Consider the following 21,940-nt stretch of genomic DNA (forward strand, 5'->3'; position numbering starts at 1 on the left):
ATACCTAGAAAGTATAAGAAATAAAAGGCATAAAGTATGAATACTTAGAAACACAAATAAAGTTTATATAAAATTGTTATTCTACTAAATTCTGTTTATTTTGTAATTTGATGTTTCAATTTAAATTTGTTTAAGAAATTTACTCCAAAACCTATGATGGTGTCTGTAGCTGAAAATTTGGATGAATTGGATGATGATTTAATAATAAAATGTGTTCAGTGTGAAGGTTAATATTTTTAAAGTTGTTTGTATGTATGTTATTGTTTTTACTATAAGTATTATGTAATAAGCTAAGCATATTTTAAAATCAGCAATTGTTATAATATGCTGTGTGTATATATACATATATATACATATATATATATATATATATATATATATATATATATATATATATATATATATATATATATATATATATATATATATATATATATTCAGTACATACATCAACTTCAGTACATACATCGACTATCAAATAGCCTAACCCACAATGGAGTGCTGCTACATTGACTGAGGGTTTGGCATAGGGCAGCAATCTTTTCTTTCTTTATTCTTAGTTTTTTTCTTCTTTTTTTAAAAAATTAAATCACACTTTTTTACCTCAAGAACACAAAAATGATATTAGGAAATTGTGACCTAACATATGAATTGAGTATAATAACCAACTATTTTTCTTGTTTTGCATGAATAGTTTATTAGATACTAAGTAAAACTTAAAAGTGTGCAGAAATCATTTCTATCAATTAAATCAGATCATAAGAAAAACAATGGCAAGGCAAAACAGTTAATTCTTTGCACACCAAATAGTAAATTCTTTTGTAAGTGTTGCATAAGAAGATGAAAGACACAAAAATATTTTATGGAGCCTTAAGTAAAAATAATTTTGGGCATTATGTAAAGAAAAGTATTTACAAAACAAATGCATTCCTAAAAACATTACAGCTTTCAAAAAACAAAAAGACATCATCACTATAATTATCACTTTGAATTTGGGTAGGCAACTAATGACTTGTGCAAGACCAAAACTTTCAGAAATTTAAAATTTTGGTGTTTTGAATTAATTTATATATATTAAATTATTTAAAAGTTTCCATAAATTTCAAATTTAAATAATAAATTTATTTCTTAATTATTGTTATTATTAACTTTATACTTATACAACTATAAATAACTTAAGTATGCATATGTAACTTTAAACATAATTATTTCTTAACTATAAGTAATTTGAGTTGTGGGAATACCCCAAGTCTGTTCAAGTTAACATTTTGTATTTGACCTATAAGTCTTGATAATATCCTTTTTAAAGTAGATCTATGAACTTTTTTTTGCTTACTTTATACTATACTACTTTTTCAAAAAAAAAAAGAAAAAAAAAAAGAAAGAAAGAATAATAAAGAAAAAGAGTGCTGCCCCAAACTGTACTCCTTGCATGTAACTGTACTCCTTGCATGTAATGTAAAAATCCATCTTTGTGTACTTAACCTTGCATGAACCATCATTGAAGTACATTTACATTTATTGTAGCAACCACTCTTTTTATCTTTCGAAAAAAGCTTTCTCCATTGTGTAAAAGTAATGTATTAATGTGAATCTGTTCAAATCTGTTGAAAATACAGATTAAAAAATCTGTTTACATCTGTTGAAAATAGATAATTATGATGTATGACAAAACAAGCATGTAAAAATTATAAATAAAAACTCCTGACTTTTTTTTTTACAGAAAGTTATAAAAATTTGTTGTTTTTATTTAATAATATATTTCAGAAAATCACAATTATGTATGGATACTGGGCACTTCAGACCTTAAAGGGCAAGTGTTTGTTTTAAATGTATCTAGCAGAACTACAGTACCTATTGATTGGCAGGTATGAGGAAAAAAAAACTTTTCTTCCTTTTTTTTTATTAAAATTTTATTATTAAAATATCAAATAAATCATGTATAACAAATAAATAGTAAATAATTTTTTTTTTGTTAACAATATTACAAAATTACATAAAAAGTAGATTACAGGAAATTAAAGTTCCTTTACTTATGAATGTGCATTGAAATTTTAAAAAACATGAAACATCTGATAAAAAATTATTTTGATTGAATTTAGGTAATTGACTGTAAGACTAAATTAGTATGTTTCCTTGCTTAAGCATGGACAATATCATAAATTATTAAAAATAAATACCTGTTAAAAATGATTTCTCTTTGTCCTTCAGCCAATACTGTTGTTGTTGGTGACTTTAATGCTCATCACACTGAATGACTTGGCTCTAGTGTCAGTGGCTTGAAGGCGTTAAGACCCTCAACTTTGGCCTTTCTCAATCTCTAACACAAATAGTCAACTTTGCAGTTGCTTTCCAGACAATTCGAATCATTTACCTTCTCTATTTGAATTATGTCTTGTTTCTGATCTTAGTGTTCAGTTTCTCCACATTCACCTTTAGGTGCTTCTGATCACAGTTTGATCTCTCTAAAACAATTATCTCATTTTTTTTCATCATCAGTATCCCCCTATCATTGTACCTCATACAACTACCTTAAAGCTGACTGGGACTCTTTCCTAGAGTTTTTTTTATTTTCTTCATGATAGCCCTTGGGTAGTAATCTTTTGTCTTTCTGCTGACAAATGTGCTTCTTATGTAACTTCTTGGATTCAGGCTGGCATGGAATCTTTATTCCCTCTTGATGTTTCCAAGTCAAGCCTAACTCTTCTCCATGATTTTTCTCTTATTGTACTGCTGCAATTTCCAATCCTAACCAATACTTTCATATCTATCAGTAAAACAATTCTCAAGAAAACAGGCATCTGTTTACTATAGCCAGAAACCATTGTAAAAAGGTTTTGTTGAAACAAAATCTTGTAGATCATCTCAAAAATTAGGCTCTCGTGGCTTCTGGAGAATCTGTAACAGTATCAATAATAAGGGCAAATCTGTTTTCCACCTCTCTTGTATGCTTCAGATTTTGTCACATTATCTAAAGACAAGGCTGAATTGTTTGCTAAAGTATTTCTCATCAATATCATCTCTTGATTCCTCTAGTCATGTTCTACCTGATATAGGTTATTTTATTGCTTGACCTTTGTATCACTCCAGCTTCTGTATCTAAAGTGGTTTTTTGCTCAGACTCTTCTACAGCTTGTGGTCCAGACAACATACCTGTTATAGTCTTGTAGAAGTGTTCTCTGGAGCTGTCGTCTATAGTTTCAAAACTATTTAACAAGCGCTTATCAGAGTCTTGTTTTCCAGCCTGCTGGAAAGCAGCACCTGTTATCCCTATTTTTAAAAATTCTGGAGAGTGATCTGACTCATCTAACTACTGCCCCATCAGCTTTCTTCCTATCAAATGCAAGATTTTTGAGTCTTTAATTAATAAACACTTAATCTCACATCTTGGATCTAATAACTTACTTTTTATTCATCAATATGGATTTTGATCTTCTCATTCTACTGCCAATTTGTTAATGGTAATAACCAATAGGTTTTATTGTACATTAGATAGATGTAAAGAGGTTAGGGATATTGCTCTTGACATTTCTAAAGCCTTTAATAAAGTTTTGCATTCTGTTTTTGTCTATAAGCTCTCTTTTTATGGTGTATTAGGTAACATCTTTAAGACTATTGAATCCTTCCTCACCAATCATAGCATAAAAGTTTTCCTAGATGGACAGCACTCTTCTTCATATCCTTTAACTTCAGGGGTTCCTCAAGGTTCTATCCTTAGCCCTATACTTTTATTTGGCCCCGGCAAAATTATAAGATTTAGCAGAGGTTGATAGCCGGAGCTAGAAAAAGTTTATAATACTTTGTATATTATAATTTTTTGCTTACATTTACAATTTTTAAATATTTGTATACTCTTAAAATCTAATCTACTTCCAACAACATTGCAAGCAACCACTATTAATTATGAGTTACTTTAAAATAAAGAAATACTAGGAAAGGTATAACTGAAAACTTAAACAGTTGTAAGTTGTATAAAAAAAGAAAAAATTAAGATGAGTAAGATTTATAAGATTTATTTGATGTTCAAGGAAAAAAACCAAATTAATAAAAGTTTTTATAACATAAAGGGACAGATACAGTTAAAGGATGCAATTTGTTGAATAAAAAGCCAAGCAAGAATGAGTTTTGGTTTATTGTTAGAGATTATAGTTCATTTGAGCATTGACCATGATTGTATTTGTAGAAAAAAGAAAGAAATGCAACCTTACAACCATGGGAGAGTGGCTCAAGCTTGGCAGATAAAGCAGGTCTGAGAGTTGTTGTTTGTCAATATAGGAATACCAACAATATTGAAATGTTTTTTTGCAGTAAGTAAATGAGTTTTGTTGTCTAACAAAAATTCATTTAAGTCCAAAATTTAAATCCATAAGCCACTACAAGCTTTAGGCTGTTACAGAAGAGAGATCAGATTAAAAATCTGCTGCTTGTTCTAAGCAATTAAAAAGTGAAGATTTTTTGTCAAGAAAAGAGTATAAAGTTAAGTCGTCAGCAAATAGAGCCAGTTTAGGTTTCATGAAGATTGTTATTGTAGATAAGAAACAATACAGGAGCAAATATAGAACCTTGTGGTACCCTTAAAACTATTTGAAATAAAGAGGAGGGTAGGTCTTCAAGAATAACTTGACAACTGCAGTTAGAAAGGAATATTTTAATAACCTCAAAACCTTTATATAAAGAAACTAATAACAGAGTGAAGACTAATCGTAGGATAGTTAGAGAGATCAAAGTGTTTTCTAGAGTTTTGAAAAAATTGGAACCACCTATTTAGCACTTTTTAAAAGTTTTGCAAAGTTTGAAGAAAGTTCTGGAGAACACTTTTTTAAGACTATGATGGAAATCTTGTTCGGAGCACAAACTGTAGAAGTGTTTAATTGAGAATTAACTTTAGCATTGGAAGCCAAAGTGGTTTCAATGTTTAACAATGGGTTAATCTGTTTAACTGTCAGGAAGTGTATGGCCATTATATTCAAGAGTCAAATTAGAGTAAAATTTCTTTGCAAATAACTATGCTTTATTCTGGGGAGAAGTAAAAAGATCAGACCCATGAGTTAGAGATTAAATGTTAGACTTACTTTAGTTAATGACACTGTTGAAGACTAACCAAAAGTCTAGCATCCAAGATAAGATACAAGATTTAATAAAATGAGAATAACAGAGCTTAACATCAGACAGGACTTTTTTACATTGGCTTCTTGCAATAATAAAAAGACACTTGTTCTTAAGAGAGATGTTCTTGTAAAAAAAGTTTAAAAAAAGATTAATGTTTAATAAAGCAACTGCTCAAGATGGTGAAGAATGTGGAGTAGAATGAGGCTTGACTTAAAACTGAAGAGAATTAATAAAAGCTTCCAAACTTTTATTCCATAAGGAATAAAAGCTTCTAAGATGCACTTTATGCATACATATTATTGATATAAATGTATATGTTTGCTATTTATTTAGATGCTGGCATACAATATCCTTTCATTGTTATATAAACATAAGTATTTATATGGTGTAGTATTTGCTGAAAGAGACGATGATCAGATGGACGTGTGGTGTGACTCTAGCAAGACAAGAAAAGGAGGCATAATCTTAGACAGATTAGAAAAAATGAATCAAATAACGCTTGTTAAAAAAGATTAAAGTAGTTTAGGTATCAGCATGTAGAGAGGTAGCATCTTTAGTAGAAAGTAAGAAAACTTGAAGTGAGTGTCTTACATATTATATAAATGAGCTTTAGTTAAGAAAAAAATGCTCTAGATTGTTTATATTAGAGAAGCAGTATAAAAGAGGAAGGCTAAAGCCTTCCTCTTTTATGCTCTTTTAAGCCATCATCATCATGATCATAATGATGATGATGATCACCATCATCATCATCATCATCAGCCTTTAGCCTTCCTCTTTTATGCTGTTGGTGATGATGATCATGATCATGATGATAATGGTGATGATTATGATGATGATCATCATCATCATTATGATGATAATAATGATGATTATGATAATCATTGAAAAAGATCTCACTTCCTTTGAGTTTGATGAATGATGATGAGGTTGAGCGAGAACGCAATGTAAACATAGTTGGACCTGCTCCTGCAGCCAACCTCCAACCAATATCACTTTGTCATAATGTTGCTTCTCTTTCTCTTTTCTATAAGTACTATAAGGGCACTCCTCTAAAGAGCTAGTGTCTCTTGTGCCATCTACTAAAATTAATTTTTTGTGTTACTTGTCATTCGATTAAGTCTCATCCTTTTACTGTGACTGTTCCAAAGTACTCCAAAAATTCTTATCCATCTAGTTTTTTCTCAAACATTGGTTCTTTTAAAATTCGCTCTCTTCATCTTGTTTTCCTAATTTATATAATTTGCAATCTTTTAAGTTGTCTTAAATCATTGTTTTGCTCTATAAACTTCATCTTTTCTCTTCCAGTTACTTCCAACCGTAATAGTGGTTGCTTGCAGCTGTATTGAAAGTGAAGATATTAAAAAAAAAATTTGAATTTTTAAAAAAAGATATAAACTTGTTGTCACCCTATTTACTGTCTTCATTACTATTAACTTCCAGAGTTTGATATTTTCAAATAGTAAAGTTATTGTCTCTGTCAATCTCAGTGTCATAATAATGCAGACTCATGAAATTGTAAAAACTCTATATATTACAAGTAGGATTGAATATACATTTGATGATTGACTATACTGCAACTCTATCAGTAAGATAACTAAAACAGGTATAATTGATCATACCAAGTCAAATTAGTATTTTTTTATTCATTGAATTTCGTTCAATGCAAAGTTTCTGCAAAAATGTTTAGAAAGTTGTGCAAACTTTTTTATAACAAAGATTTTATATCAACTATAAAGTTTGTTATAACATGTTGCTTTAGAAGTTTGAACATGAAATAGATATAAATTATATAAAATTTAAGATGTTGCAAAATCATCCTCACTTTTTTTTTACAGGTAGATTGCAGATGCATTGCAATGTGCAGGCTTGAAACATGTAACATTATGTTGGTATCCACCATGAAATCAATGCTACATGCTATTGATATTGAAACAAAGTGCGTCAAAACTGTTTCATTGATTTGTTACCTGTGTTTTAAATACTACTGTTGTTGAGTGTTTTGCTAACATATAATTGTAGTATACGTAATATAATGTAATATGTAATATATACAATAATTTAGTACATATTTCCTTTTTAATGTAAAGAAAATAAAAATGTTGTTGCAGTTGATGTATTATATTTAAAATTTTTATTAGAAAGGAGATCTGGAGTGTGCAGTTAGCTGGTTGTGCATTAAGTATTTCATGTGACATGCATGGGAATGTAGCATTAACGCTTATGGATGGTACAATAGCTTTTTTTAATGTAAGTTTTTAATGTTTTATACTCTTTGGTTGATTATAAAAAATTTAATCAGGTCTAAACAGAATATTGGTTAGCAAAGGGCTGATCCAAATGTTATATAGATATTATAATAATATATAGCACTATTTATGGTTGTGGTCAGCCACTTTATTAATGGTTGGCCATGATTAGGCACTTTAATTGTGGTCATGGTCAGCTACTTTGCATATACTTTTGCATCATAAAAAAAATTTGCTGGGATTTTTTTTAAAACTAACAATACTTTTAAAACTTCATTTCATGTAAGTTTATTAATAACTTTTTGTTATTTAGGTTATGCTTATTTTAACAGTCATTTAGATGTTGCTTCCCCCCCCCCCCCTCTCCTCCTGCCATCCTTTCTCTTGCTTTCTTTAAACCAAATTAACAAGTTTGAAGAAATGGTTTCAATAATATCTTTTAAGAATTTTGCCATAGGTTTGTAGACATATTTTCAATTTTAGTTATACTAACTTGGTTTAAAGAGAATGTTAAGTGGGGATAAATTTAAAATATTACTTTTGAATTCATCGCCATTCAACTCTTGAAAAACTTTGAGCTGCTATTTTTAAAGTTTTATTGCTAATTTCTTCTTAAGACACTCTAACAGTTGTAAACAAGGAAAGAAAAAGAAAGAAGCTAGTGCTTCTTTCTTTTTATTTCATTGTTTAAGGCTCTTACAGAAAAAGTTCCCTTAACTCAGAAAAAAGAAGATTAAAATGGTTTTAAAAAAATAAAAAATAGTTTAGATAAACAAATTTAAAGTAAATGTTATGAGTAAGGAAGATCGATGAGGCTTGGATAACCGAGTTTAAAGTAAATGTTATAAGTAAGGAAAAACAATAAGGCTCTGATAAACGAGTTTAAAGTAAATGTTATGAGTAAGGAAGAACAAAAAGGCTTGGATAAACAAATTTAAAGTAAATGTTATGAGTAAGGGAGAACAATAAGCCTTGGAAAAGTGTGCAAAGCGCAATTTTAAAACACAATTTGTACTTAAAATGTTTGCATCTGTCATTACCAGTTTATAACTTTAATTTCATTATTATGGTTCAATTGTTGTTTTGCTATTTTTCAGTAAATTCAGTTTAATTTATAAAAAATAAGTTTGTGATGTTGAAGCCATAACTATATCTAATGTATATTTAACAAAAATTATTCAGTGCTTAATTCTATGATAAGAATAATTGAATAAAAGCTATTAATGGAAACTTTTAACTTAAGCTTTTAACATAGAAAATACTCCTTATACAAATTTCTCTTTTAGTTTGATGTATTCCTACTTTATTATAAGTAATTTCTTCCTATTGAATTATTGGTAAGCTATTCCTTTATAATCTGGACTAAGTTAACTTTTTTTTCTTTTTTCTTTGTATACTTTTTTTAATTTTTAAATTTGTTAAATTTTTTTGTGTTTTTACTGCTATTATTCAACAGGGGAAATTCATAACACGAACAGAGATTCATGACGTTATGAATAATACATTAGTTATGGATAATTCTAACATTAACAACATTAAATTAACGTTATGAATCATAATGCATTAGTTATGGATAAAACTAACATTAATAACATTAAATTTAAATATTTTTCAATATTTAACAGAGAATGGAAAAATAAATAAAATATAACAAAGTAATAAATAAGAAAATAATGGACAATAAATAAGAATATTATGGAGAAATAAAAAAAAAACAAATAAAAAATACATATATTATTTTTTGACAAATTGCAACAAAAAATTTTATTGAAAAATTTTTGTTGCTTTTAAATGACACCATTGTTTATAAGGGTTACTTTTGAATTATGGGACACTTATTTTTAATATTTTTCTTTATAATAAATAAAACTTTTCACTGAAACAACAATGTTTAAATGAATAAATTATTAATTTTTTTTTTGAAGTTAATGAGTCAGTCAGATATTGAAGTTGAGCCAAGTTATATTGATATTAGCAGTTCACCTGTGTTCACTGGATGCATTGTTGGTGATAGTTTTTGGTGTGGGGCTGCAAACAAAATTGTTGTAATGGAAATGAAGTAATTTCAAAGTTTAATTTTTTTTTTATGTTTAATTGTATAAAATTAATACAAAAAGATGGTTATAATGGTAATAGATGGTGTTCATCATTTTTGTGAATTTTAATATTTTTTTATTTTTTATTATTATTTGTTGATGTTGATGTTGCTAATATTAGTAGAAAGGTGTCATTCTTGTTGAATTTATTTATAGAACACTTGAAACAAAAATATCATTACGTATATGTCCTAGAGAAAGACATACAGTATCACAATTGGTATTAACTGATATAGGGGTCTGGTGTTCAGTAATTAGGTTAGATTTTTATTTTTAGACTTGACATTTATTTTTATTTTCATTTTATTTATTTTTTTAATTTAGCGTAGTGTTAAACAACAAAATGTTAAGTTGAAAAAAAGAAAGCAAATTACAAGAATGAAAACTCATTACAAGTTACTTAAAGCATGAACTTAATTGAACTTGTAACAATAAACAACTTTTATAAATTTACAACTGAAATGATTACTGAACTAATATATTAATAATTTTTATTATTAAAAAGAAAATATTAATGAAATTTTATTTAAAAAATTTTTAAATCTCCATTAAATTTTGTTATTTTCAATTCTAGTGCTTCAGTTGTTTATTTATGAAATAAAGTTAACTGTTATAACTTTTGGTATTTTATTGTTATTCTTCATTCTCAGGGATTATCTTTTACCGGATAATTCTGGAATTCCGAATATTTTTTTAAAATTTTATTTTTTCCGGAATCCCAATAGTTTTCTGGACAACAAGTTTCTGGCTACAAGTTTTAAATTTATTTTTTTTGTAACTTTGATGTCAAATACCTAAAATAGTAAAGTTTTATCGATTACTCGATGCTATATTTAGTTAGGTTATTATCAATTACTCGATGCTATATTTAGTTAGGTTATTATCAATTACTCGATGCTATATTTAGTTAGGTTATTATCAATTACTCGATGCTATATTTAGTTAGGTTATTATCAATTACTCGATGCTATATTTAGTTAGGTTATTATCAATTACTCGATGCTATATTTAGTTAGGTTATTATCAATTACTCGATATTTAGTTAGGTTATCAATTACTCGATGCTATATTTAGTTAGGTTAGGCATTTTTTTACAACTAATTTTTTTTTACAACTAATTTTTTTCTTATTTGTACACATGTACAACAAATTTTTTCTTATTTGTATTTATTATTAATTATTTTGACTATTTCACCTAGAAATCACATAAAAATAGTGTGATTTAATTTAATAATTTTTTCATATAAGTTAGTTTAATTTATAAACCCTATTTATATACTCCACTGTGCCTATTCCTATTTGAGTCAATCGATGTATGTACAATGTACATATGTATGTATGTACACTTCACTATGGCTTATGTGACTATAATAGTTAAAAAAACATTAAACTATTTCAAAATAAAACTTTTTTGAAAAAATTAAAATTATAAAAAAAAAGTTTCCTAAGGAAAAAACAAACCCCCATCCTTGTCAGCCATTTTTTGCATACAAATAATGTTTCTATTATGTATACATTATTTGAATGCATGTACAAATAATGTACATTTATGGGATAAAGTTAAGTATTATTGCATACTTACTGTTGATATTTTTTTGTTATTCTTAATTCTAGTTCTTCAGTTGTTCATTTATGGGATAAAGTTAATTATTATTGCTTACTTACTGTTGATATTTTGGTAGAATGTGGACTGGCTTCCGAAAAGGTTTTAATTTTGATGATTTTTTTTAACCATTAATTTTTTTTTTTTGAAACAAACTTTCGTGTCATAAATAATTGTGAGATTTGTGTTGTTTTTAAGTATAAATAGTCAAAAACTTTTCTATCTTGAAAATATGTTTTTAAATCAATAATCATATTGATTTGAAAATGTTTTTTATTAATAAATCTTTAGAAAACAAGTCAAAAAGGTGATTTAGGAATAACTACAATAATGGCTTTTCGTGATAAGCTATGGGTTGGATTTGGAAATGGTAGATTTATCATCAATGATGTCTTTATTAAAAATACAGAAGATGATCTAAATGATGTCATATCTCATTTTAAAAGCATACCACAAAATACTCTTGGTATACCAACAACTAGATCAAAACTGTCTGTTAATACATGTTGTCATGATATTGAAGGCGACAATGAGTTTTTAGAAGAAACCCGAAGTAGATCACAATCAACCAGTTATAGAGAATTTGGAGGTGTACGCTCTTCTCAAATTGATATTGATAGTCATGTAGAATATTCAGTAAAAATGAATCAAATACAAAGAGTTTCAGAGAACAGAGTGAGCTGTTTTATCCCATGCAGGTTGTTCTTTATGTTTTGTTTTTTTCTAAATTTCAACTTATATACATATTATATTTAACATTCTCTGTTAAATTTAGTGTAATTTAATGTAAAAAAAAATTTTTTTCAATATGTTTATTAAAAAATTTTCTGTTATCAATTTTTTGTATGTAATTATTAACAACAAAAGGTAGATTTGTTAGAAGTGGAATTATTAGTGGAATTATTTGGAGATTTCTCTGAACAAATGAAACTCAAGGTCTTTTAAGATTATGTGCAATGTGTTATTGCAATAGTAGCTAACAGATTTAATTACCAGGTTACCATAGTTATCAGGTTTTGTATTTCAAACTCGCTTTAAAAACCTTTAACTGTGATATTTTACAAGATTTTTTATTATTTTTCACTGATAAGTTCACAGATAGATGTCCTTTTAATTTCTATCAACAAATAATAAAAAAAAAAATTTGTTCACTGTTTTCTTTGTTCACTATTTCACTTTTTAAAAGGGCGGATTTGCTAAAAATGTTTTCAGCATATCCACCCTTTTAAAAAACACTGATTTAAGTTATTGTTTTATTGGTTCAAATAAATTGTTTTATTGAGTTTTAAATAAATATTGGTGAAAAAATGTTTCCTTAATGTTTTTAGAAAACTTTTTTATGCGTTTAGAAAACTTTTTTATTTCTAATCAGTAGCTCTTTTGCACCTATTTTTTAAAAACAAATTGGAAAACTGTAAACTGGTTTGTAATTTGAAGTACCAGTAACACCACAACAATTAAATACCGCGACAACAGACATCTTATTATCATCATCTGTCTTTACTAAACCTTTTCAAGATATAATTAAAAACATGAAAGTCGTAATTAAGAATTCTTAATATGTAATTGAGATGTAGTTTAGAAATCGTAATATATAATTGAGAAAAACAACATATAATTTAGAAATTGTAGTTTGTAATTAAGAAACTAAACATGTAATTTAGAAATTGTAATATGAAATTAAGTGAAAAAATTGTTGTACTTTATCTGCCAAGCTTGAGGCTGATCTCCCATCGTTGTAAAGTTGCATCTCTTTCTCATTTCTACAAATACTATCATGATTGCTGCCCAAAGGAGCTCCATCAACCAAAACGCATTCTTACTTAACTTGTCATTCAGCAAAGTCACATCTTTTTACTGTATCTGTCTTTTTACTGTACCTGCATGCTATAAAAACTTTTGTCTAGTTTTTTTCTACTTCAATCCTTTTGAACTCTTTCCCATTTTCATCTTTTCCTGACTCATACAACCTATAACTTTTCCTAACTTATACAACCTATAACTTTTCAATTCTTCTGTCAACCATTTCCTTTCTCTTTAACTCTATTCTTTATTTTTTAGTAACTCCAAACTTATTAGTAGTTGCTTACAGCCTTGTTGGGAGTGAATTAGGTTTAAAATATATATATATATATATATATATATATATATATATATATATATATATATATTTATATTGAGAAATACAACATGAAAATCAAAAATCATAATGTGTAATTGAAAATATATAAATTGTTAGAATATATATAGTAGATTATAATATATTATATGATATAATAGATTATATTATTAAAGTTGTTTTTGGAAATGAATTTAAATGAGTTAATAATATCAAATTTAGCATTTGTATTCGCCAGCAATAATAATGGAATTGAAAGATCGTTGTGTTATATGTCAATACACTATGACTCGAAAGTCTGTTAATAAATTTAATCCAAATCCGTTTTATTATTTGTCTTTTAATAGCATATAGTAGATATAGATATATTTTATCAAATTTTTACTTTATATCATCTTTTTTCACTGTTGCATGGCTGTTTAATATGGTAAAAACATCTTTTACATATAGAATATAGCCAGTAAACTAGGATAGTAAAATAAAGCAAGCAAGCCACTAAGTTTATATTTGTAAACTAAAGCAAGCGAGGCATTAAGTTTATATTTGTAAAATAAAGCAAGCAAGGTACTAAGTTTATATTTGTAAAATAAAGCAAGCGAGGCATTAAGTTTATAATAAAAGATTATTAGGATTTGTAACATTGTTAAGATTATTCCTGGTTAAGTGATTTTTCTTTTCTCTAGCAATTTTTGTCAAGTAACACTTTTATGGTTATTCTTGTCTGAGAAACTTTTTTTCCCTGGTTTTTAATATGCTAAGTACTTTTTTATTTTATTTAAGGAATGACAATCGATTAGTTTTGAGTTGCATGGGTGCATTAAATGACGATTCTTCTGTTATTCTCTGGTCTTCGGAAAAACATGACGTAAGTTTATAAGTAAACAAATCTAACCAAAATATATATATATATTTTTTTTTAATAGATATAAATTTTTTTTAATTTTAATCCAATAACTGATCATTATATCATATATTATTATATAATTGTTTTTATAATTGATTCCTACTCATTTATTCTGTTTTATTTCAATTTGACTTATCTTTGCGTTTCTTTTAATCAATTTGGCTCGTGGTTTTTAGGGTCGTGAAATGTGGTTTGCGCAGACGGTTTCTTATTCGTTATGATGACCTAAAACCCAACTTTTTCTATATTTCAAAGTTTGTTGCTCATCATTTATGTGTCTGTATAATATGCATTAGGAGGACAATTGCTTTGTAAAATTATGTACATGCACAATTATTTAAAAAAATATGAAATTGAAATTTTTTATTTATGTTTTTTTTTTTTTTTTCATAAATATGTAAAATAAATTATTTTATATGTTTGTCATTTTATTGACATTTCTTTGTACATGATTTTTAATGTTAATTTCTTTACGTTTCTCGATTTTTTTAATTCTTTAAGCTAACATTGCTTTAATATTCGAATAAAAAAAATTTATCTTTATAGTTTTCTCATTATTTATATTTACTTTTTTTATTGGACAATTTATTTTTTTATGTATTTTTTCAAAGTATGTTATGTTAGTTATTGTCAAATGATAAATATTTTTAACAATTTTACTAAAGTTTTTTAGATTTGTCTTAAGAAATGTAGAACAGGATTTGTTTTGCCTGAGATGTAATCCAAAACATGAACATGAAAACAAAAACAATCTTTAGGTTTAATGTAGAGCTGAACTCGTGGATTTTAAGATATTTCTATGCAAAGGTTTACTTTGATGCAAAATAAGCAAATTTACGATGTTTAAATATAGTAAGCAGTCAGAATAAAAAATGTTGTAAAAACTTGTGGGTAAACTTTGCTCGGGTAAAATATGTTCATAACTTTTAAAAATCACGATCATAAATCAGATTTTTAAATTAATTTTGTAATTCGATAATTTTTTTAACTTAAACTTAGGAAAAAGATTAAAAAGGTTTTGGGGATTTTTCTGATGAGGTTTATTTATTTAGAGGTTCTACTGTTAAATTATTTGTAGCATATGCATTTACCTAAGATAATCTGAAATAATAATAAACTGTTTTTAGTGATCTGAAGAAATAATAAACTTCTGACGCTAAGTCAGGCGAGTAGAACAAATGAGACAACACTTAGCAGCCAAGCTCCAATAATTTTTTGCTGCGTCGATTTTGTAATGTGAAGACAGGTATTGTTATGAAGGAGGTGAATACTGCCGTGACCCGGACAATTTTTTTAAAGGCTTTTCTTGAAGCTTATCGAGTTGAGCACAGCATGTTAGAGCTTTGATTTGTTGTATTTGCCGGAAACAGTTCTCAGTACAATATGGTGTCATCCTTGGTGACAATATGGTCAATCCAATTTCTAAAAATGGAGCTCTTTATCATTTCGGAAAAGAAATTTTCAGAAAGTCTGCTAGCATCCCCAATTTAAATTTATGTAATAAAGGGTCGTCCACAAATTACGTTACGCAATTTTTAACCGTTTTAGACCGTCTCCCCCTCCCTCCTTGTCACAACATAACTTTTTAGTAACAAGTTCCGTATAAAACGTCACAAAACCACTAAAAGAAAAAAAATTCAGAAAAATTAGTAGGTAATATTTATAGTTAAATTATAGTTATTTTTTTATGTTGTATTTTTGAAGCAAATTAGAATTGTTGGTATTTTTGCGGGGTTTACAAACAGGTATTTTATATTCTTATATTTAAAATCTAGCTACAACAAAAATTCTCGTGACAAATCAGAGGAGAATATTACTGATGCTTCGAAGCAATTCAAATAGCAACTGAGGTTCTTCCACAAATCTGCTGAATTGATGCAAAAATTGACTCTGCCAATAAAAGAAACTTTTCTGAAACTGACAGCTGAACAAAAACGTAAAATTATAAAACTTGGTCCATATTAACTAAAGGATGTTATAATCCATATTAATTTCCCTGAAGTTTCTGAGAAACTTTGATAACTTGGAAACTGGAAACAAAGTAATAACTTATACCTGCAACCATTAAAAAGAGTTTAACTAAGTTTTCACTCCAACTTGTTTTTAAAGCATTCTGTAGCCATTGTTCAAAATCCGACATAATGCATGCTGCCATCTTGTTTAACTGCTTTACTTTACCAAAATTACTTTCATGCATAACATAAGAATCCGTCAGAAAACATCACCTCGATATCTCTTAAACAATTACGCATTATTTAAAATTCCATCTAAACTTATTGGTACAATAGACCATGTTGGCCTACTGTAAGTAATTTATAATTCGTAAAGCATTGAAAAAAGAAACTAAAGACCACTTGCTTATAACTTGATTTTATTTTTGTGTGGCAACCCGGCTAGTAAACAATATTGGCAGAATATTGTTTATATAATTTACAAGCTGTCAGCAATATTGCGCCAGAATTATTTTCTAATCAGGAAGTTACCAGCTGGAAGCTTTATTGGCTTTCAACAAATTATTAGAACAATACTTTTTATTCTTAAAATTTGCTGACCAAGACTAGATTTTTGTTTCAATTCAGTTATTATCAATATAAGTTATTAAAAGTTATTATCAATATAAATATAAATTATAATTTCTCAATAGTTAATATATTTGTTTGTTTAGACTTTTAAATTAAAAATTTTATCAGGACTTTAATCATTTTTAAAATGGTCTTAAAAGATCTTTTTTTCAAGTCGAAAACGAAAGCATAAATAAGATTTTGAAATTATTGCCTTTGCCGAAACGACTGGTAAGAAGTAATTTAAGTGCTACATTTGTAAATAATTTAGTGACAACACTGAATTACTTACTAATGTAAGTAATTCAGTGTTATGTCAATTTTGGATAAGGAAGTTTTTAATAAATTTATGGCTGAACGAAATAATTTTGCACATTGTCCAGTGTCTTTTAATTGAACAAAATTTGGTGGAGCTTTTATCAACAAACCGCGAGGTTGTAATTAATTTGTTCTATCTCTACATTTTTAAGTTTTGAGATAAAACGATTTAAAGAATAAAAACTTTAGGAGGCATATGAAAAGATTTTTATTACGTATGTTTTGATTTTAACTTAGGTTTCAATAAAGTAGAAAAAAAATTATTTTGAGGTACACAATTAATAACTCTGAAATAATTTTGAGGTACACGATCAATAACTCGATATTTTCAAAAAGTGGAGATAGAACAAAATAATTCCAACCTCGCGAAACAGCATCTTATTTGATATGTGTCATTCATATCAGCAAGCAAGGTCTTTTTATCCGTAGGGCGTATGCACAGTGTGCAAGTGTCAGAAAATGAATTAGCAAAAAAAAATGTAGACCTTACAAAAGTCAGAGAATCAACTAAAAAAATAAAGATAAACCTCAGAAATCAATTATAAACGTTACAACTAAGAAGTCGATCATAAACGTTCAAATTTGATATCAATCATAAACCTTACAACTAAGAAATCAATCATAAACTATAAAAAGAAAAAAAAAATATTATACTACTTAAAATTTGAAAAAAATTTAAACACAAATTTAATAAATTAGTATCAAATAGACTAATATAGCAACTTTTGTATCGCAACAGTGTTGTTTAACAATTAAGCTTTGATATTAAATTATGTCAACTTTACATTAGCAAAATCACATATGATATCACCGAATCTTATTTTCAGCATTAAGTTAATTTCAAAGCGATGCAAGTAAAGATAGTCATGCTTGCATGGGCGCGCGCCCGATTTTTTGAAGTTTTAGATATCACACTTTCAAGCATTATGCAAAGCCTAAACTTAAGTATGTTCATAGCAATGCCGAATAAGAATGATTCGCAAAAGTGGATTGTAAATTTTGTATGGTCATGACTTTCGAACTTTACAATACTTTTAAATGAAGTTTATGATCTGTTGAAGAATTTAAATTTGAAATTTTAACAACATAACTGCCCTCACGTTTAGGCAGTAGGGGGTCAAACGTTTTGAGATTTTTTAGTTACCAGGCTTCCATCATCGCAATTTTTTGTAAAGCATCCTCATTTGCTATATGCTTGAACATGCTTAAGTTTGGAATTTGCACAACGCATAAAAGTGTCATATATGCATGCTCGTCGCATTGTTGGTTGAAGATAGTTTTGATAACTTTTAACTTTGAATAAAATACATTCATCTTCTGTACTTGTTCCAAAAACTGAAAGATATATTAAAATATTTAAATTAGAAAATCTTGTCGTTAGCCTATCCTTTATATGTTCCCTGATCATTTTGGAGATTATAAACAAAAGAAACCTATCCGAAAATTCTTCTTCGAAACTTGTTGAACTTTAACAAAACCTAGGCTTCGAAAGCAATTTTAGCACTTGAGAAGAATTTATTAAAAAGAAAACAGTTATTGTTGTGTAGTTTCTTTGTAATTTGGTTGTGTGTTTAACGACCATTTTATAAAACTTTATTGTAAGACTGTTGCACAATTTAACGATGGTGCTCAACTCAATACCAGCTGCGTAGGATCTTTCTCGATATTTTTAAACGATCTCAACTTTAAATTTACAATTTGCTTCATAAATAGTCATTGGTAGTTGGTTTTGATTACCGCAATATTAGACAATTTGTCAAATCTCCAAGCAATTTGAATAAAATGCGTTAGTAGCAGCACTCACTAAAGATCACCTTGTTTGTGTAGCGCCAAAGATTTGTTATTTATATGTTTTTTAAGTTTGGACTATTGCTGTGAAGATGTAAAAACGAATGTGAAGTTGAAGGACAGTACCAAAGTATTTCATTGCTTCTGAGCTGTATTTTACTAAAGAAGAATCAACCAAGTTTAGGTTGTGGACAGTCCAAGAATTCATTCCTTAAATGTTCATCTATCTAGCTTGCACATCATACAAATGGACATAGTCATATAATTGTGTCCTGCAATTCGCAATACCTAGACCATGAAAAGAGAAAAAAACTTTTAAGAAAGTAGCGAATTACAAAAGAAGGTTGATCTATGTGACTGATTTCAGGAGTTAAATTTATGTTTATTTCATAATACCTGGCATTCCAAATTCTAGAAATTATTTTTGTAAATACTTTGGATCCTAATACATCAATAAGTTCATCCCATATGTTTGTAAAAAGATAGCACTTTTTTTTGAGACTTTTTGTATCTTTAATTGTGTTCCATTAAAAATAGAAAATAGTAAGCTAGACAGTCAATAAAACTTAAATAGTTTCCATTTTCAGAAAAGTTATGAAATTAACTGTTCTCGAAGGAGTTCCGTATTGATTCTAGTAGAAATTCCTACCTAGCAAAATTACTGACTGAGTATCAACTTGGTCCTTTGATTTACCTTGTAACATAATTCCTACAGATGCATTTTTCCATTCATCCAAGTCAATTGTGATGCTACCAAAGTCAATTGTATTGCATTGTAGCCAAATTCTTTACAAATATACTAAAAAACTTTATCAGTTGAAGGAGAATAAAAAAAGTCAATCTCTTTTTGCAACTTCTCTGTTTGTTAACTTTCTAACAACATATTTTTTTCTTGCATATCCTTTCTATTTACTGAATTGTCTACCGTTTGAAAGAAAATTCGGTTTCAAGTTCTGTAATTAATTCTGTTTACATAATAGATAATGAGATCAAATCAGCTAGATCATACGATTTAGGTTATTCAGATTCATAAATATGCATCATAATAATGTTTTTTTTTTTATTTACTAATTCAATTTTAATCAAATTGATTTATTTCACATATTCAAAATTTATTTTATTTTGCTTGACAGCGTTGATTGATATAATTTCTTGTGCTGTTTTGTTTAATTAATAAAGCTAGTTTACGTTTTTACGTGATAAAGCAAAAACCATAATCTTATCACGTTTTCATTTTTCTTTTATTTATATTTATTTTCTATTGATTTTTCTTCGAATACTATTGCCTAATAACTTCTTTTGTTTTGACATTTACAAGTAAACATCAAATATATTGGTAACTGGAGTATCAGTATTTAGATGTGGACATTTTATTTACAGTTTTACTTTAAACTTTTTTTGACATAAAAATCTGTCAGGTCAGGTTATCCTGCTACTGGTATCATGTTAACCAGTACAATGTGCTTCATGTCCTGCTGTCTTTTAGGATACGTCTTTTTAGGCGAAGGCTAGGAAATGCCAACTCCGACTTAAAATTCCCCTTGCCTTGGAGCTCTTGGTTCAGTAAAGGCTAGAGATGGTGTCTCGATAAAAAAAATCATCTTGGGCAGATGTTAAAGGCATCTGGCTACTGTCTTGTGGAAGACCTCCTATGCAAATACTTAGATGTATTTATAATACGTTGTTTCCAGTTTAGGATGTTGAATGCTGGATCTTCTTGACTCAATGCATGGGTTATGCTTGTGTCTCTGTTTTTATGACTAGACAACTCATTCTATTATATCCTAATGAGGGTACAGATCTAAAACTCGGTTTTATGGTTCTGCGGCCGGCTGGTAGTCAGATTTCCTGAACTCTGTGGTAGCTTTCAGAGAGGCTGATTCCATCAACAGCTGAAAAATATCAAAGTATTAACAGTGCCATGTTGCGCATGGATGGTGCCTCTGTTCGTACTTTTGGTGTGCATTGCCGAGGCCACATTTGGAGCCCTTTGTTACAGCTTTAAGTTTATTAATAGTAATGTGGCAATTGCTAGGACTATTAAACAGTGTTCTAAGTATTATCTATGCTTTAAGTCAAGTTCTCCAACAAATTTAAAAATGAATAAAGTACCAAAAACTATAAAACACAAAAAACCATCATCACATCAAGTTCTCTAAACCTATCATTCACTAATATTCGTGGTCTTCAAAGTAACTTTTCTTCTGTTGAGCCTTATCTCTTGCAAATTTCACCAGACCTACTTGCTCTTTGTGAGACTAATTTAAGTTCAGCTGTCTCATCTTGCAATCTTAGTGTTGATGGTTATCTTCCTTTAATTCGTAAAGACTCCAATAATCACATGCTTGACTTGGGCATTTACATTCGTAAGAATTCACCCATTTGTTGTGAAACTAGGTTTGAATTATCAGATTATTCTTTCATGTGCTTTCGTTGAGCACCACTTCACTCTATCGCCTTTCTCTTTGTTCTATATTTCTCTCCTTTATCTCAAGACTGCACTCGTTTTGATGTTATTTCTGATCATATTGATCAAGCCCTCTCTCTTTATCCATCAGCTAGTATTGTTTTTGTCGGTGACTTTAATGCTCACCACACTGAATGGCTTAGCTCAGGTGCCAGTGGTTCTGCAGGCATTAAAACCCACAACTTTTGCTTTTCTTAATCCAACTCGCTTTCCAGACAACCCGAATCTTCTACCTTCTCTACTCGACTTATGTCTTGTTTTTGATCCTAGTCATTGCTCAGTTTCTCCACATTCACCCTTAATTATTTCTGATCAGTTTGATCTCTCTAGAACTAATATCTCATTCTTCTTCATCACCTGAATCCCTCTATTATTGTACCTCTTACAACTACCATAAAGCTGACTGGGATTCTTTCCGTGATTTTCTTCGTGATGGCCCTTGGGTAGAAATCTTTCGTCTTGCTGTCGACAAATGTGCTTCTTACATAACTTCTTGGATTCAAGCTGGCATAGAATCTTTTGTTACCTCTCGAAAATTCCAGGTCAAGCCTCACTTTCTTCCATGGTTTTCCTCACATTGTGCTACTGCAATTGCCGATCGAAACCATTACTTCCATATCTATCAACAAAACAATTCTTCAGAAAACAGACTTCTGTTTATTATTGCTAGAAACCATTGTAAAAAGGTTTTGTCTAACGCCAAAAATTAGGCTCTCGTGACTTCTGGAG

At 28.4% G+C, this 21,940-nt stretch overlaps 1 protein-coding gene across 1 annotated transcript in view; it reads left to right on the top strand.

Annotated features, from left to right (window-relative positions):
• Positions 1-14,736, top strand: part of LOC101239717 (TBC1 domain family member 2B) — a 115,342-nt gene extending 100,606 nt beyond the window's left edge. The window contains exons 28-37 of the mRNA XM_065791107.1: positions 136-226; positions 1,768-1,868; positions 6,945-7,045; positions 7,248-7,356; positions 9,281-9,414; positions 9,608-9,709; positions 11,066-11,156; positions 11,346-11,752; positions 13,954-14,038; positions 14,254-14,736. Of these exons, the coding sequence (XP_065647179.1) occupies positions 136-226; positions 1,768-1,868; positions 6,945-7,045; positions 7,248-7,356; positions 9,281-9,414; positions 9,608-9,709; positions 11,066-11,156; positions 11,346-11,752; positions 13,954-14,038; positions 14,254-14,298 (1,266 nt within the window). The 3' untranslated portion in view covers positions 14,299-14,736. The remainder of the gene's footprint in view (positions 1-135; positions 227-1,767; positions 1,869-6,944; positions 7,046-7,247; positions 7,357-9,280; positions 9,415-9,607; positions 9,710-11,065; positions 11,157-11,345; positions 11,753-13,953; positions 14,039-14,253) is intronic.
• The last annotated feature ends 7,204 nt before the right edge of the window (positions 14,737-21,940 follow it).

The sequence above is a fragment of the Hydra vulgaris genome, chromosome 02 (genome assembly GCF_038396675.1).
Source record: "Hydra vulgaris chromosome 02, alternate assembly HydraT2T_AEP".
Classification (NCBI taxonomy): Eukaryota; Metazoa; Cnidaria; class Hydrozoa; order Anthoathecata; family Hydridae; genus Hydra; species Hydra vulgaris.